This window comes from Saimiri boliviensis, chromosome 3 (genome assembly GCF_048565385.1).
Source record: "Saimiri boliviensis isolate mSaiBol1 chromosome 3, mSaiBol1.pri, whole genome shotgun sequence".
Classification (NCBI taxonomy): Eukaryota; Metazoa; Chordata; class Mammalia; order Primates; family Cebidae; genus Saimiri; species Saimiri boliviensis.
The window spans coordinates 25,377,359-25,395,908 of record NC_133451.1 but is presented as its reverse complement, the minus strand read 5'-3'; the positions used below and the strand labels follow the sequence as shown (position 1 = coordinate 25,395,908).

At 39.0% G+C, this 18,550-nt stretch overlaps 1 protein-coding gene and 1 non-coding gene across 12 annotated transcripts in view; one reads left to right on the top strand and one right to left on the bottom strand.

Annotated features, from left to right (window-relative positions):
* The window catches only part of RBPJ (recombination signal binding protein for immunoglobulin kappa J region), a 276,170-nt gene that overhangs the window by 70,242 nt on the left and 187,378 nt on the right, over positions 1–18,550 (bottom strand). For 6 of the 11 annotated variants that reach the window (XM_074395971.1, XM_074395970.1, XM_003927493.4 and 3 more), the window contains exon 2: positions 6,302–6,484. The exons of the other annotated variants lie outside the window; for them this stretch is intronic. In XM_074395971.1, coding sequence (XP_074252072.1) covers positions 6,302–6,318 — 17 coding nt within the window. In that variant the 5' untranslated portion in view covers positions 6,319–6,484. The remainder of the gene's footprint in view (positions 1–6,301; positions 6,485–18,550) is intronic. 11 annotated transcript variants of the gene reach the window in all.
* Positions 8,130–8,264, top strand: LOC120363813 (small nucleolar RNA SNORA42/SNORA80 family). Its single transcript, XR_005579251.1, has one exon. It is a non-coding gene; the product is annotated as a small nucleolar RNA SNORA42/SNORA80 family (small nucleolar RNA).

Genomic DNA, 18,550 nt, shown 5'->3' with positions numbered 1-18,550 from the left:
TTGTCTCTGGCCTGTCCCTGCCCCAGGGCTAGAATTTCTCACTCAAATTAATTTTTCCACAGAAAATTCAACAATAAAGGAGTTTATTTAAAGTTAAATTTCATGCACATTTGATTAACCTAGCTGCCTAGCTGCTGGCACCAACACTTCTACAGGCATTTTTTTTTTTTTTTTTGAGACATAATCTTGCTCTGTCATCAGGCTGGAGCACAGTGGTGCAGTCTCGGCTCACTGCAACCTCTGCCTCCCGGGTTCAAGTGATCCTTCCGCCTCAACCTCCCAAGTAGCTGGGACTACAGGCGAGTGCCACCACACCCAGCTAATTTATGTATTTTTAGTAGAGACGGGGTTTCACTATGTTGGCCAGGATGGTCTCGAACTCTTGACCTTGTGATCTACCCGCCTCGGCCTACCAAAGTGCTGGGATTACAAGCGGGAGACACCACGCCCAGCCTCTAAAGGCATTTGTAATCCCTTCATCACCCTTGGGTGTCATCTCTGGTTACTGATCTCCATTTGGGGCCAACTAAACTAAAATGCAGTTAATTTCCTTCTAAAGTATACTCTAGGAAGAGAAATTTACCAAAGAAAAAGAATACAAGCCACTATCATACATAATGACAACTAAAGAAAAGAGACACAGCTTTCAAGAAACAAATGCCACAGAGAGACAACATGAAACCTTGTGCTTCCAACAGAATAACCAGCATGAGATGGAAAGTGAGTAAATGCGACTTAAGGAAAAAAAGAAGCAATCCTTTTATAATGCCCAAACACCAAACAATGCTATGGAAAACAGTAGGAAGAATCGGATAATCTGGAAGAAGACAAGGGGTTAATGTGGAATAGGGAGAATCTGGTGAAACAAAGCAATAGAAAAAAAAGAATTCAACTCTTCCATACTCTGAATCCATATGTTTTCATTTACTGCCTCCACCACTAAAGACATATGCCTACACACATCTGTACAAAGACAAGTAACCATCATCAGGGTAGTTAACACACTGATTGGGAGAGGTTATTTATCTTCTTTAATTTCAAACATGATTTCTAAAGAGCATATCATGCCCAATTCAGAGAACTGAACTATGTACTTTGACTCAATTTCCAAGAACTTGCAGAAAAAGATGAATTACATGTATTATCTTTTGTCCTCCTCTTTTGGCAAAGAATTCTTCCATTTTTCAACTCCCAAGTGTAGAAAACTAATGTGCAAATTCCACTGCTATGAAACAATTTACCACAAGTCATCATCCTCTTACTGTTTTCTGAGGTGAAAACTATATTTTAGACAATCTTAAAACATACATATGCTGATACCGCCCTACTTTGAAGCCTTATTTAATTTAAAATATTCACCAGAAACTCTGTGATCATCCTCAATAAATCTACAAAGCAAACGTCTGTTGTTACAAGGACCACTGTGGTATGCACAGGAACTAATCCAAGAAAAATAAAATTTTAAATGTTATCGAAATCTTCACAAAAACAGAAGCTTTAACATTTGAACATTTAACTACCTTCAATATTTGTAATGTATCTAACTTATGCTTAATTTTTTGCAACCTTTAATTTTATATTTACCTTCTGAATTAAAGAAGCATCTATTATACAAACAAGTCCTAACATATAAAGAATGAAAAATAAACTGAGAGGTTTTATTTTTATTTTTTATTTTTTTGAGACAAGACTCTTAATCTCTTGCCCAGGATGGAGTGTAGTGGCATGATCTTGGCTCACTGCAAACTTCAATGTCCTGGATTCCAGTGATTCTCCTGCCTCAGCCTCCCAAATAGTTGGGATTAACCACATCTGGTTAACTTTTGGATTTCTAATAGAGATGGGGTTTCACCATGTTGGCCAAGCTGATGTTGAACTCCTGACTCCAGGTGATCCACCCACCTAGGCCCCCCAAAGTGTTGGGATTACAGGTGTGAGCCACTGTGCTCAGGCTGAATTGAGAGGTTTTAGCATGCATCATTTTTTTTTTGCACTTTATTTTTATTTTTGAAATGGAATCTCACTCTGTTGTCTAGGCTGAAATGTAACGGCACAATCTTGGCTCACTGCAACCTCCGTCTCCCAGGTTCAAGCAATTCTCCTGCCTCAGCCTCCCAAGTAGGTGGGACTATGGGCGCCCACCGCCACGCCCAGCTAATTTTTATATTTTTAGTAGAGACGGGGTTTCACCATCTTGAGACCACCAGGCTAGTCTCAAACTTATGACCTTGTGATTTTTACTGGAGACGGGGGTTTCACCATCTTTGAGACCGCCAGGCTGGTCTCAAACTTATGACCTTGTGATCTGCCTGCCACGGCCTCCCAAAGTGCTGGGATTACAGACATGAGCCACCATGCCCCGCCTGCTTGTATTTTTTTTTTAACTGCATGGGTCTCTTCCATCAATACAAAGCAAAGGCAAGTCCTTCCACAACTAGGATGTACTGTGAATTTCTTACTTATGAACTTTTAAATATTAACCAGGGCAGGCTAGGTGCATTGGCTCACATCTGTAATCCCAGCTCTTCGGAAGGCCGAGGCAGGCAGATCATGAGGTCAGGAGATCGAGACCATCTTGGCTAATAAGGTGAAACCCCATCTCTACTAAAAATACAAAAAATTAGCCGGGCATAGTGGCATGCGCCTGTAGTCCCTGCTACAGTAGGCTGAGGCAGGAGAATTGCTTGAACCTGGGAAGTGGAGGTTGCAGTGAGCCAAGATAGCGCCACTGCACTCCAGCCTGGGTGAGAAAGCAAGACTCCATCTCAAAAAATCTATCTATCTATCTATCTATCTATCTATCTATCTATCTATCTATCTCAAAACATATTTATATATATATGTGTGTGTGTATATATATGAGGGCAAACAAATACATACACATCACAAAACAATACAGCAACAAAAAACAAAACCAAGGTTTCACAGCAAACTAACTGTTCTCTATCATCAAAGATTTTTTAAAAACTACTGATCTGGTAATACTTGTCTTAGATAGCTGAAGGCTTTTGTGGCTGAGGTCAGCTTGGTAATACGGATTTATTAGACTGCGTTTCATAGTTTTCCAGTTGACAACCACTAGAAATTAGGTCTTTGCAATCCCGTACCTACACAAGCCCCTGAAACAAAATTTTAGAATTGTGTGATAGACTCGTAACATTTTCTATTTTGTTCTTTTCTGTTTCATTTGGTGGGCAATGGGGTTCATGGGAGGCAGCAACTTACTAAATTGATTCCAGAGTGCGCTACTACTGGCAGTTTGAAAACCACTGATCTATGAGTTGATAACTATCACAATGTATGCCAAGAGACAGATACTACATCACTCTACTTAATAAAACAACCTTGGTAAATGTCACTCAAAAGCCACTGCTGCTATGTTCTCCTACTCTCTTCTATTCCTTAGATATTCTCTCTTAATAACCTTAACCTCAAAAAACAAAAGATGGTAGAAGGACCCCTGAAAGGAATGTAGATATGGCATACCATTAGAAGCCACGCTGAAACTTAAATGCCAGTCACTTCTTCTCAGAAGGCAAAATAATATAAAACTAATACCACTTCTAAGGGACATCTGTGACTAAGGAAAACATACACTAGTGGAACTAAACAACAGCCACATAAATCTGCATATATTTTATTTCAATCTTTTGATAAAATTAAAACAGGAGTTTTAAGAAATACATCCTTTTCTATATTCAATGCACTGATATTTTATTTTCTATATAATACATGCTTTAATGCTGGTCATAACCCACTGAATTTATTTCTTGATCCACTCATGAATGTGCTGAAACCTGCAACTTGAAAAACACAGCTTTAGAGAACACACAAATCAACCCAGCAGGGTAAGATGATCACAGATAAAGTAGCAGACCCCAGTGGCCAACTTCTTTCACTGATGAGAAAAAGTTCAAAGAATTAATAACATCTGTCAAATAATGATGGCTTATTTTGCTCTAGGAATAGCATAGAAGAGTACAAGACTCAGTCAGGGTAAGAAAAATGTAATAGCACACCCACTACAAAAAAAAGTTCTGATCTGCATTTAATAATCATCAATACTTAATCTGACACTGGCCTCCCACATGCCCAAACCTGCACTGGGTATATATGTACAATTATCCATATATAAATCATATTATAAAATTATGTAACAATTTGCTGTTTAAAAAAATATATAAATTTATGAGTTTTTTCAAGTCATTCTCAGAACTTGTTACAATAACAAGGGAAGCATTAGAATTGAAATGTAGGTGGGGTAACCCCAGAATCTAAGTAAGCTCTTAACCACAAAGTTATTAAGACTTACAGGCCGGGCACGGTGACTCATGTCTGTAATCCCAGCACTTTGGGAGGCCGAGGCAGGCAGATCATGAGGTCAGGAGTTCAAGACCAGCCTGGCCAATATGGTGAAATGCTGTATTTATTAAAAATACAAAAATATAAAAATACCAAGCTGGGCATGGTAGCTTGTGCCTGTAATCCCAGCTACTGGGGAGGCTGAGGCAGAAGAATTGCTTGAACCCAGGAGGTAGAGTTTCCAGTGAGATGAGATCACACCACTGCACTCCAGCCTGGGCAACAGAGTAAGACTCCATTTCAAGGGGGGGAAAAAAAAGTCTTGCAAAGAGAACAGGACTTCCCAACTCTAGCTGTACATCAAAAACCTCTGTGGAGTTAAAACCAGACAAATGGTTCTCAAGTGCTACCCCAAAAGAAAATGTTAATGTTGAGATATCAAGTAGTATAAAGAAACATATTTTGTAAACAACACATTGAACACTATCCTGAAACCATTATGTCCAAGAATATCTTTTGAGGGTGGATACTATTCTGTGCCATCAGACATAAAATTACTGATTGATTGATTGCCTTGGCTAATAAGCAGATGATTCTACCTTGGAACTTGATCAGACCACTGTGATTATGAATTAAGAGTTTAATATAAAGCAGTTTCATCTTAACAACTAAATTCCATTAAGAATTTAACGGCTAAGATACACCAAAAGGATTTTAACATGAGGTAGTCTAACTGATAAAAATCATGGACTATACCAGTATTTCTATTAAATTTACCCATGATAGATTTAAACCTCTGTCTTCCCAATATTGTTTCTTTTATTACCTAAAAGAGAGTTCTGAACCTAATGTAACAGCAATGAACTCAGCATTCTTTCTGGGTTGTTCACTTTTATCACTCTTTAAAAAGAGCAATTAATACCAATCACACAGTACAAAAGTTAGGTTTCCAACATTTCATATAATTAAGAAACTTTTTATTACATCACTCAAAATTTTACAAAAATAAAAACATCAAAGGTTTTTGATGGTTAAGTGGGTATTATGAAGACTAAAATTACTCTACTAGTAACCACAAGTAACAGCAAGGTTACATATCACAAACACATGAATGATTAACTGCATAAATACATTGGTAAACAAATAATAATCACAATATTAATTTTTTAAATTACTCATTTTTGGCCTGGCACAGTGGCTCACATCTGTAATCTCAGCACTTTGGGAGGCTGAGGTGGACGGATCACCTGAGGTCAGGAGCTTGAGACCAGCCTAACCAATATGGTGAAACACTGTCTCTACTTAAAATACAAGAATTAGCCGGACATGGTGGCGGATGCCTGTAGTCCCAGCTACTTGGGAGCCTGAGACAGGAGAACTGCTTGAACTTGGGAGGCAGAGATTGCAGTGAGCTGAGATTGTGCCACTGCACTTCAGCCTAGGCAATGGAGTGAGACTCCATCTCAATTAAAAAAAAAAAAAAGTAAAAACATAAATTATTCATTTTCCTTTATGTGAAAATTCTTTGTAAAAGACAAAACTGTACTAAAAGGTTCAAGTAAAAATTGTTTTGTTTGGTCAAACTGGTACCCCAACTGAAGACTTCATCCAATTATTTCCTGTTCAGGCTACCATAAAATGACAGTATTGCAGAGAACTAGTCTGTGATGTAAAAGATAATTACAGACTAACACATGAATAATCCCTAAACTATTTGGTGAATGAAATTACAGCTCATTACTATTAAAACCTAGGGAAAACATTTACCACAGTATTTTCCATAACTATATTTCAAAAAGAAAAAAGAAAATCCATGGGTTTTTGTAACAAAAAATACTACCATAAATCCATAACCACATCTATAATCAAAATATTTATATATCTTAAATATGCAATAACTAAATACAGAATATCTTAAATATGCAATAACTAAATACAGAATCATGAGTGTTCATTCTATCCATGACCCTGGAGTCACTGGGAGATTTCTAAAGCATACCTTTTAATCCACGCCATGGTACTTCAAGAACATGTTAAGGTAAGTCACAGCTTGGAACACTTCGATGCACCTCAAAACACCTCAGCCAGTGTATCTGTATCATTCTCCTTTCGTTTTGAGATCATAATGGTTCCGAAGAACTATAATGCTTCCATTTGAATGATAGTCTCATAATTTCAATGACTTAAAAACAAAAACAAAAAATAAGGCCTTAAGTGTTGGTATGTTAAACTATTAGTGCACTGTGTTAACTGCTGCCATGACTAAGAAAAACAAAAATCAGCTGCTACCACTGTGTAACACTGTCATTTTTTTATGTGAACCCTCATATGAATGAGGGATACAAGTCAGAGTGACAGTCCCTGCCTTTATCTTTCTAGTAAAACCCCACAAATCTCTTTGCCCCAATTGTTTCTTTAATTTTCTTCTCAAGGGAAAAAAAAATACTTAAAAGATTGGTCTGAAGACTTGCTAGGTGCTAGGCTTCACTTTTCAATGACCACTATTCTATTCTGTTTGGATGAGGGCCAGAAATCACCTATACACCTACCCAAAAGGAAACTTATAATAGATTAGGCAGAGGATCCTTCGAACAACGAACGCTCTTCCTGATGTTGATATTACTGAATCATGTTAATTCCATGGACATCATTAAACTGAAAACAGCTCCAGTTTCTAAAGCTTACTTCTATAATAGCATTCATAAAAATGAACAGATAGATGACTACTATCAAGTTTTACTGCCATTCTGTGATTGACCTGGCAGGTATCTGTTACTGTCTTCCACATCCTACCCCACCTTTCTTACATAAAAACATTTAAAAAAATTCACTTTTAGAAATGATATAGTAAGAAGTGTATGCATCACATTTGAAATCTACTAAGAATTCACTGTTTTTGCCACAAGTGTAGCATCATGTAGCTACAAGAAAGAACATTAAAGCTATACAAAGACAGTAAAAGTAACTGATAGCTAACTGATCAATAAATATATATATTTACTGTCATAAAGCAATTTAAATTACTTTAGGATGACTGATAAGGAAAATTTTATCATAGGCAAGCCATAAAAAGAGCTTCCTAAGAAAGAAGATGAGAAAGGTTCTGTTATACTCTAGGCATGTGGAACAGCTTGTGTAAAGAATGGAAGATGAAAAAGTTTCCCAGCTCAGGCTAAAAAGTATGTGCTAAGGAGAAAGTGAAACTATTTCCTAGTTGAAAAGGTAGATGTAACTGATTAAAATCTTTCAATCCACTGTCAGAAAAATTACATATTTTTAAGATTTAGATTTACTGTAGATTGTAGGGAATGTAGACTACAAAATGTAGGTCACTCTTCAGAAAGCTTATAATGGTGACAGAATTACATATAGGAAAGAACTCTACTAAAGTAGGGAAGAAACTAATGAAGAACAGAAACAAGAGACCTGGTCCAGTGAAATCTCTGCCTGTAGCCACAACCATATTTTCAAACTGATGACTTTAGCACATTAGTCCAACCCTCTGGCCCCTTCCCATTCCTTGGGACAAAAGGCCGGGAGCAGTGGCTCTCACCTGTAATTCCAGCACTTTGGGAGGCTGAGGCAGGCGGATCACCTGAGGTCAGGAGTTCGAGACCAGCCTGACCAACACGGAGAAGCCTCATTCTCTACTAAAAAATACAAAATTAGCTGGGCATGGTGGTGCATGCCTGTAATCCCAGCTACTTGGGAGACTGAGGCAGGAGAGTCGCTTGAACCCAGGAGGCGGAGGTTGCAGTGAGCCAACAGAACCATTATACTCCAGCCTAGCCAACAAAAGCAAAACTGCATCTCAAAACAAAAACAATGCATGGGTTTGGATTTATGACAGGCCCGTCCCCCTGGGCCTGTCGTCGTAACCCATGCCAGAGCAAACTGTGTCCCCAAACCATTGCCTGGCCTCTGTGCCCATAGGCTGCTGGCACTGAAGTGGTTGCACAGTGGAAAAGAAAAAAAGAAAGAAAGAAAGAAAGAAACAAACAAAGAAAAGAAAAAAATGGGATAAAAATGAAATAATAGAAGGGGAAATACTTAATACATGTAAAGCATTTAGAACAGTAATCTGGAACACAGTGATGACACAGTGAACTGGGAAAGCAGGCAGCAGTGAACCCATTGCCTCAAACCTGAATAAATGAATGGGCTTTTTTTTTAAAGAGACAAGATCTCGCTCTGTTATCCAGGCTGTAGTATAGTGACACAATTATGGCTCACTGCGGCCTCAACCTCCTGGCTCACTGCGGCCTCAATCCTCATGCCTCAGCCTCCTAAATAGCTGGAACTATAGGCATGCACCACATGGACAGCTAACTTTTTTTTTTTTTTTTTGCAGAGATGGGGTCTCACTATGCTGCCAGGCTGGTTTCAAACTCCTGGCCTCAAGCTGTCCTCCTGCCCTGGCCTCCCAAAGTGCTGGGATTATAGGCATGACCCATTGCCCCTGAACTGAGGGGACTGTTTTAAAAATATAGAAAGAAATGTTAGTAAAGCCACCTGTGTGGGAATTCGAAGACTAGAACATATATTACACCATCACTGTTTTTCAAAGTATATGTAATTTTGTACCTATTATACTTCCTCACAATAGTCTAATCACCATATATTAAGAACCCCAAGTCTTCTATCAACTTTATACTATACCTTTGACCATTATGGTACTTATCACTAGTAGGATACATATTTTATGCTATTTTTCCAATGGTCTTGATTAATTTGCACCGTATAATGTCCAGTCTTCTGTAATCATCCTTTTGGCAACCAACACTATTTTGTAACAATGGATCTATACAAGAGTGTGGTGGTTGGTAGTTTCATCAAACCCAATTTTATTTTATTTGCTCTTCAATAACTAGGCAATTCACTCTCTGATCATAAAAAAAAAAAAAAAAAAAAATACAAGAATCTCCCTCAAAAACATATAGAAAACACCTGAGCATAAGTGACCCAAATGTCTATCTACCAATGAATGGATTTTAAAATGTGGTAAATGCATACAATGGAATACTATTCTGTTGTAAAAAGAAACAAAATTCTGACAATGCTACATGGATGAACCTTGAAGACATTATGTAAGTGAAGTGAGCCAGTCGCAAAAAGACAAATACTACATGATTCCACTTACATGAAGTACTTAGAATAGTCAAATTCACAGAGACAAAAAGAATGGTGGTTACCAGGGACCTGGGGGCAATGGGGAGTTATTATTTAATGGGTTTGGAGTTTCAGTTTGGGCAGATGAAAACAGTTATAGAGATAGATGGTAGTGATGGTTGCACAGCAGCGTGAATGTACTTACTACCACTAAACTGTGCAGTTTCAAAGTGTTAAAATGGTAAGTTTTATTTATGTATATTTTGCCACAATAAACTGAACACACCTGATGAGGTACATAGTGGATAGGAACTTTCTTATATTTTGATATATTTTCTAAATAGTTCCCTTGATTTACAAATTGAACCTATTTCTATCATCTCTACTCATCCACCCAGAGATTACCCATATTCAACCATTTTCCTTCCCATCCTAAGCCAAGTCTTAAAAACTAATTTTTTAAGACTACTTGACGCTACTTGAGTCTGATGCCATTCTTTCACTTCTAATGCCTCAGTCTTTCTTAAGTTATTCCTTACAGAATCACTGTAATAACCCTATAGCCAATCACCTATCCTCAAAAGCCAGTCTTCACAATTATCACTAGCTATTTTCTTGAAATAAAGCTCCTGTTTTAAAACCTTTACAAAGGGTTCCATTGTTTCTTCAAATTTGAAGTTCAAAGCAAAACATTAAAAAATATCTTTCTGTCTGATCTAACCTACCTTTCTGGGCTCACTTTCACAAGACCATTCTGCTTTCCATACGCTATGCCAGATTCTTTACTCCCTCTTTCCTCACCATCCCCACTAGGCTCTCCTACCTCCATGCTCGAATGCATACTTCTCTCTGTGGAATCTTCTTCCTCCCAACTCCCATTGATATCTATTCAATTCTCAGACACTGCTATATGTTAATAGAAGCATGAGAACGATTTGGCAGTATCTAACTAAAGTATAAATGCACATATCCTTGCAACCAGCAATTTCACTTCTAAGTATCTGTCCTACAAAAATACTCAAACATATAGGACACAAAGATATTCACTACAGTGTTGTTTCTAAAAGAGAAAAACATCTAGTCAGGCAGCAAATGGGAACTGGCTAAATATATTGTTACAACTATATTATGGATATGGAATACTACACAAAATCATGATGGTGGTAACCAGAAATACATGCTGGTAAGAAAAGAACTAAAGAAGAATTATAAATTTTAAAAGTAAATACAACACATAATATACAATGATATGAGCCCATCTGCCCTGAAGAAAACCCAAACTGTATTTATATACTTTTATGTATATTTAAGTACACAAAAAAGTTGTCTGGGAGAATATACTCAAATTTTTAAGAGCAGTTATCTCTGGGGAAGGAAATGAAATTTGTGCAATATTTCAAATGGGTTACAGACAGGAAGAAGCCACACAGACTCACTATCTTACTTTCTCACTCCAAATCTAGGTGGCCTGATCTAGCTCCTACTCTACTTAGCCACTGATACAGAACTTAGCTAAATGGCAATAGCTACACAGAGCCCAAGTGCATATGCAGCCTGTCTTGGCACAGACTTACCTTGGCCACAAACTCCCTAGCTAAAGTTCTCACAGCTGCCAGTGACATACTCTGCAGGTCCAGCTCTGGCAGAGGTGAGAAAATAGCCACATTCTTACTGGGCCTCTACTCAGCCTTACCTTTCTACTGATGCTCTGTTTTCTTCCAGTTAAAGCAATGTTTACTAACACTGGGCACTCATGGTTTTTTAAATCTCTTACAAGAACCACATCCTGACTTGGCAGGAGGGTCAGAGGACAGTCCGTACTCAGGTATTCCTTCACAAAATCTCCTGCCCCAAAATTTCCAGAATTCATCTTTCTCTAACACGTAAAAAGTTTAAAACTGAGAAGTGGAAAAAGAAATGCTTCCTGAAGCTTTCACAGGAATCCCCAGTCTGAATTAACAATTCCCTCTTCTTGTATACCTCAATGCTCCTTGGGAAATGCCTGTTATATGAGCTATGGTGCTCTTCCTTAAGAGTTTCCTCAAGTGTACCTGGATTCCCCTATAAGGCACAAACTCCCAGGAGCCAGACTGTCTTCACTTACCCTTTATATAACTTAAGGTGTTCAAAGCTCTTATCTGTAAGGGGGTATTTTTGTTGGCGGGGGAGAGGTTAGAGTTTTGGTGGTTGTTTTTTTTTTTTTTAAGAGATGGGCATTTGCTCTGTTGCCCAGTCTGGAGGGCAGTAGCACAGATCATAGCCCATTGCAGCCCTGAACTCCCGGGGCTCAAGGGATCCTCTTGCGTAGCTGGGACTACAGGCGTGCACCCCCACCCCTCCTTTTTTTTTTTTTTTTTTTGTAGAGATGAAGTCTTGCTATATTGCCCAAGATGGTGTTGAATTCCTGAACACATGCAATCCTACCTTGGCCTTGTGAAATTACAGGTGTGAGCTACTAGACCCAGCCTTCTAACAACAGGTTTTTAAGAAATGTCTCTCGAGTATAATTTGTTTAAAATAGTTCATTGCACAATGTTTAACAAGTTCACAGATGGGATGTATTTAACTTCAGAATAAAAATGTCAGTAGACAGCCTAGGCAACAAAAAGTATATATAGAGAGAGAAGGCCAGGCCACATGGCACACACCTATAGTCCCAGCTACTGGGGGAGTTGGGGTCAGTGGGAGTAGCGGGTGTGTGTGTGTGGCAAGTGGCTAAGGTGAGAAGACTGCTGGAGCCTAGGAGGTTGAAGCTGCAGTGACCCGTGATTGCACCACTGCACTCTAACCCTGTACAAAAGAACAAGACCCAAAAAAGAGGGCAGAGGCAATATTAAATAAGAAAAATAGTAAGTTTTAAATGAAGTTCTATTTCAAATTATTTCATGAAATGAGAGCTTTGAGTTGGAAGAGAGAATATAAGCCTGAAAAACCAATACATATCACAGGCAAAGAAGAAAAGTATAAAAACTTTTAATGGCATTTAAATAGAAAACAGTCTATCTCTTATTTGTACTTAAAGGAAAAAAGCCTGTTTATATCTCCTTTACATTACAAGAATCTAAATAAAATTACAGTTTCTGTATATTGTAATTATTTGATCAGTTTCCCATGTAAAATCTCTTTGCTGGCTGGGCACAGTGGCTTATGCCTGTAACTGCACCACTTTGGGAGGCCAAGACAGGCAGATGACTTGAGGTCAGCAGTTCGTGACCAGCCTGGCCAACATGGAGAAACCCCATCTCCACTAAAAATACAAAAATTAGCTGGGCATAGGGGCACAAGCCTACAGTCCCAGCTCCTTGGAAGGCTGAGGCAGGAGAATCGCTTGAACCCAGGAGGCGGAGGTTGCAATAAGCCTGGGTCACACCACTGTACTCCAGCCTGAGGGACAAAGCAAGACTCTGTCTCAAAAAAGAAAAATCTTTTTGCCAATAAATAAAAATACAAATTTCTAATTTATCACATTTTCTATGTTTTCCTTGTGATCTACATTTGATGTTAAACAAAAATCCTGCCTTCTAGTAAATATTTTATATTTAAATAGGATATAAAAATAACATGAAAACATTAAGCTTACTTGCTGTAAACAGTCCTTGGGGCCGTATATGTTACACCATGATCTAAAAAATACTCTGAATTATAATAACAACAGCAAATAAGATTTAATAGTATATCTGAAGTATAAAAAGATTGTCTAGTATTTTAAATATCTCACTTATTTAGTACCAAACCTATGAAAGGCATAATAATTAATTCCATTTTATAGACACAGAAACTGAGGTTAAAGAAATCAAGTAACTTTCACAAAAAGATATTTAAGTGGCCGAACCAGAATTCAAAGCCTGGTCTCTCTGATTCCAAAACCAAATACCTACCACTGCATGCATTTAACGAATCAAATCAAAACAAAAGGTCTCTTCTGATATAATGTGTGTTTCTTTGCTGTGATCTGCTTCATAAGCAGCTAGTAATAGGGGAATGAGGTTGACATGAATAAAAATCATGTTATTTCATAGACAATTTTTCCTAGCATATTAATGTTTTGAAGCAACTGGAAATAACCTTTTCATGATTAAAGAAAAAATCCTTAGCAACAGATGAATATTTTAAGAAAAAATGCTGAAAATATACAAGTGCCTTTCTTTGTTGCAAGTAGCTAATGTAGTAGCTTCAGGAACTGCTATACTCTCCACTGGGTTTTGCTATGCTTTCCTTTCCACTGGGTTTTTCATTGCTACACTTTCTACTATTTCACAAAGCTACCAGTAAGTAAGAAGCTAGAAAACAAAAACAAAAACAAAAACAAATCTATATTAAAACAATGGATTAGTGATGAAGGCTACATGCTGGATTAGATTTCAATTTTAATGAAAATAGATCTAAGAAGCAACGTACTTCCAGGACTTACACGACACCACACTTCTGTACGTATTAGACAAAACACGCCCTATGAATCTTCAGTACCCATGGTCCTACCAGAATGCCATAGACAGCTTTCGTTTGGTTTTGTTTGAGGGTTTTTGTTGTTGTTGTTGTTGTTTGTGACAGTGTCTCAATCTGTCACCCAGGCTGAAATGCAATAGTGCAATCTGGGCTCACTGCAACCTCTGCCTCCCAGGTTCAAGTGATTCTCCTTCCTCAGCCTCATAGGTTGCTGTGATTACAGGCATGAGCCACCACACTCTGCTAACTTTTTATTTTTTTTAGTAGACACAGGATTTTGCCATGTTGGCCAGGCTGGTCTCAAATTTCTGAACTCAGGTGATTCATCTGCCTCAGTCTCCCAAAGTGCTGGGAGATTACAGGCGTGAGCCACCATGCCTAGTCTTGAGTTTTTTAATGATGTAAGTGCTATGGTCTGAATGTTTGTGCCCCCTCCCCAAAAGAGATATGTTGAAATTCTAATCCCTAATGTCACAGTATCAGAAGGAAGACCTTTGGGAGGTGATTTGGTCATAAGGGCATACCTCTCATGAATGGGATTAGTGTCCTTATAAAAGAGGCATAAGAGAGATCCTTCACCCCCTATTCCACCATGTGTAGACATATCTAGAAGATACCATCTATGAACCACAGCTAGACCTTCACCAGACACTAATCTACTGGCACCTTAGTATCGGACTGTGAGAAATAAATTCTATTGTTCATAAGCTACCTAGTTTATGGTATTTTGTTATAGCAGCCCTATAGACAAAGACAGTAAGGTAAATTCCCTTTATATTGAAACAATAATGAACATAAGCTAAAACTGCTACCATTGGGACAAAGACGCAGAAGTATACATTAATGCTACTCTGAATTGAAAACAATTTAAATACACAAAGATCAATGTCAATTCACGGTGCTCCTAAGGTAGGTATGAAAGGGAACTCCCCACCACAACCACACACCTCCCCTTCACCAAGCAGCTCTTAGCACACACTGTTTCTTAGTAGAAGATCTAGAAGTTAATAGCCATGGAGAGTGACTCTACTGCATAATCTGTATCAACTAGCAGTGGGGCCTATCTGGCATGCACATATTTCCAAATACATAAACGTACTATCAAAACAGAAAGCTCATACAGGAAGATACACATAGTTTGTAGAGAAAACAAGTAACATATAGCAGCTATTTTGATAGATACCATTGTCCTGTATGGTACCATACCATAACATTAAAGGCATTCTCAAGGCCAGGCATGGTGGCTGAGGCCTGTAATACCAACATTTTGGGAGGCCAAGCAGGTGTTCACAAATTCAAGACCAGCCTGGACAACATGGTGAGACCCTCTCTCTACAAAAAGAGGATAGAGAGAGGGTCTACCCTCTTTTTGTAGACCCTTTTTGTGGCACATACCTGTAGCCCCAGCTACTCGAGAAGCTGAGGTGGGAGAATTGCTTGAGCCCTGCGAGGCAGAGGTTACCGTGAGCCGATATCACGCTACTGCATTCCAGCCTGGGTGACAGGGCGAAACCCACCCACCTCCGCCAAAAAATAAACAAAGCATTCTCAGAAAAATTCTCTCATGATGCCTGGAGACATAAGTATGTAATCAAAAACTTCTGTGTCTTCTTCCTATTAGGATTAATATTTAACTTCAGGACTCCCTAATTCCCTTTTACTATCTCAATATTCTAGGTATTTATGTTCCTCAAGTGTCAGAGATCATGTACTAATGTACACAATGTTTCCACATGTACTTCTGAAATCCACAGGATGGGGCAAGGAGTTGGCATATTAAAAGGCAGAGCAAAATACTCTCAAGTAATTTTTTTCCAGTAACTGAAACCTAATGTATAAAAACACTTCTGTTTACTCCAGTAAAGTTCTCTTCCTTTATAATTATGTTTAGCCTGCACAATTAAATTAGTTCCTCTTCCTTAAGTATCATCAATAGAGTAAAACAGCTATGTAACCCATTTATGCCTAGTATTCCATTATTGGAACGCTAAGCTTGTGGGAGTTATTTATCCTACTGCTCAAGGTTACCACTAAGGTCTGATTTTTCACACACAAAAAAATTTGCAACCACTGGCATAAAATGGGTTAAAACCATGTTTCTTACCAAGAATTGACTAACCTGAGATTTTTTAAACCTGTCACAATGCAAAATCCAGAAGCCATGAAAGCAAATCATTCATTTATATGTAGCCTCATTTCACAAACTCATATCTAAAACCCGTTTCCCATATTAAATGATGGCAACCCCATAATTACCATTGCTCACGTCAAAAATGAGGAAGTCATCTTTGAATCCTGTCTTTACTTCACATGCCACATCTAATCCAGGCATACTCTGCCTGCGGATCTTTTACATTTGCTGTTTCTTCTTGCTAGAATGTTATCTCCCTTACATGCTGTCCATCCTCACCTTCTTAATGTCCTTTACTCAACTGGTCACCTATCATATGTCTATAGGCTGTAGGTTTTTTTCTCCCAAGCAAGATTTTCAATTCAGTACTTTAGGAAACTTCACTAAATTTAACGATGTACGTTCAGATGTCTTTTTTAATGTTTCTTTTCTATACTAGTGTAAGATAAGTAGTGAAATACCATGAGGAAAGACTTGTTCTTCTTGCGATGGCAGAAAAACTGATACATGACTTGGGAGATAATACGGACATAAACCAAAATGTATCTCTGTCAGCAAATTACTGTATAAATAAGCACATAAAAAGCTGCTGAAGATCATAGACAGAGGGGGCAGACTAGTATTAGAAAAATTACATAGTGTGAGAAATTTGCCATAAAGCTGGTAGTAAAAATCATTTTTCTAATATATCTTAGTTGATAGTCTTTGCTTGCTTCTTAATGAAATGTAAAAATTTGTAAGAAAATATCTACAGGAAAACATATTCTTAACTACAAATTCACTCCACAGTTAAAATTTATTATGTATTACATGACAGGCACTCTTGTAGGTTCAGAGCTAGAGCACTGAACAAAAAGATAAGGTCTCTGTCTTCATGGAGGGAGCTTCTTGACTTCTTTAATAAAAGCATTTTATGAAAAAACAGTGAGAGCATTATCTGCTACGCAAGTGGCTGCTTTAACCAAAATAAAACACATTTCTGTAGAAAGTGTACTGAAATTCCATCACACAAGACATTCATTCATTTCTGATCTTAAATTAGCAAGACAAGAAATTAAAGACAGAATGGCACAAAGTACTGCTGATGTAATAGATACAGTTAATATTGTAAAACAATACATCATCATGAGACAGAAAGTAACCGTGAAAATCTCTTGGGAGGGATCCAAAATGGCCGATTAGGTGCAGCTCAGGATTGCAGCTCCCAGCGAAAGCACAGAGGATGAGTGGACGCCACATTTCCAGACGGATTTTTATTGCCCACAGACCAGGAGATTCCCAGGCGGAGGAGCCCCAAGGGTCACCAGCGCGGCTGATTTGGCCCCCACGGCTGTTTTGGCTGGCGTGGCTGTTTTGCCAGTGCCCCGGCATGGTGGTTCTCCGTACAAAATACACAGGTCCGGGTGCCATTTTACCTGGAGATTGGAGCTCCTGGGAGACAGAGTCACCCATTCATCTGATTAAAAAGGGGACTGAAACAGAGCCAGGCCAGGAGATTCCCGGGTAAAAAAGCGCCACAAATCTCAGCGTGGCTGTTTCAGCCGGCGCAGTGGGTTGCCACACAGATCCCAGCACCTTTTCAACAGACCACTGGAACACCTGGGAGACAGAATCGACTGTTCAACTACAAAAAGAAAAAAAAAGAGGGCTCTGAGGCAGGGAGCCAGGTGATCAGGCTCGGCTGGTCCCACCCACACAAAAAAACAGCAATTGGAAATGCTCTGGATTGAGGGTTTCACAGCAAGCACAGCTGATTCCAGGATGGTCCAGCTCTGTGAGTGAGGGGCGTCCGCCATTACAGAGGCAGTCCACCACTACAGAGGTAGTTTGCCATTGTTGAGCCAGCCCGCCATTGCTGAGGCAGCCAACCATTACAGAGACAGTCAGCCATTATAGAGGTGGGCCACCATTGCCAAGGCAGTTCTAACTACACCCGTATAAACAGGACTGTAGGGAAGTTCACAAGGCAGCTGGGCAGAGCCCACAGCAGCTCAGCAAAGCCTCTGCAGGCAGAGGGTGATTAAGCTGCCTCCTCGTTGGGCAGGGCAACCCTGAAAAAAGCCAGCAGCACAACAGAAACTCATAAATAAAGTCCTAACTCCCCAAGACAGAGCACCTGGGGGAAAAAAAAGTGGGGGCAGGTTATGAGTTCTGCTGCAGCAAACTTAACTGTACCTGCCCAGCAGCTCTGAATGAACAATGGAGCTCACAGCTCAGCACTTGAGCTCCTATAAAGGACAGACTGTCTCCTCAAGCAGCTCCCTGACCCCTTTATATGCAAAGAGTCACCTCATAAAGGAGAGCTCAAACTGACATCTGCCAGGTATCCTTCTGGGACAAAGACAGCAGAAGAAAAAACTGGCAGCAACCCTTACTGTTCTGCAGCTGATGCAGGTGATCCCCAGGAAAGCAGGGCATGGAGTGGACCTAAGCAGTCCTACAGAGGAGCCAGACTGTTAGAAGGAAAACTAAGAAACAGAAAGAAAGAACTTCATCATCAACAAACGGGACGTCCACTCAGAGACCCAATCTGAAAGTCAACAACTACAAAGATGACAGGTG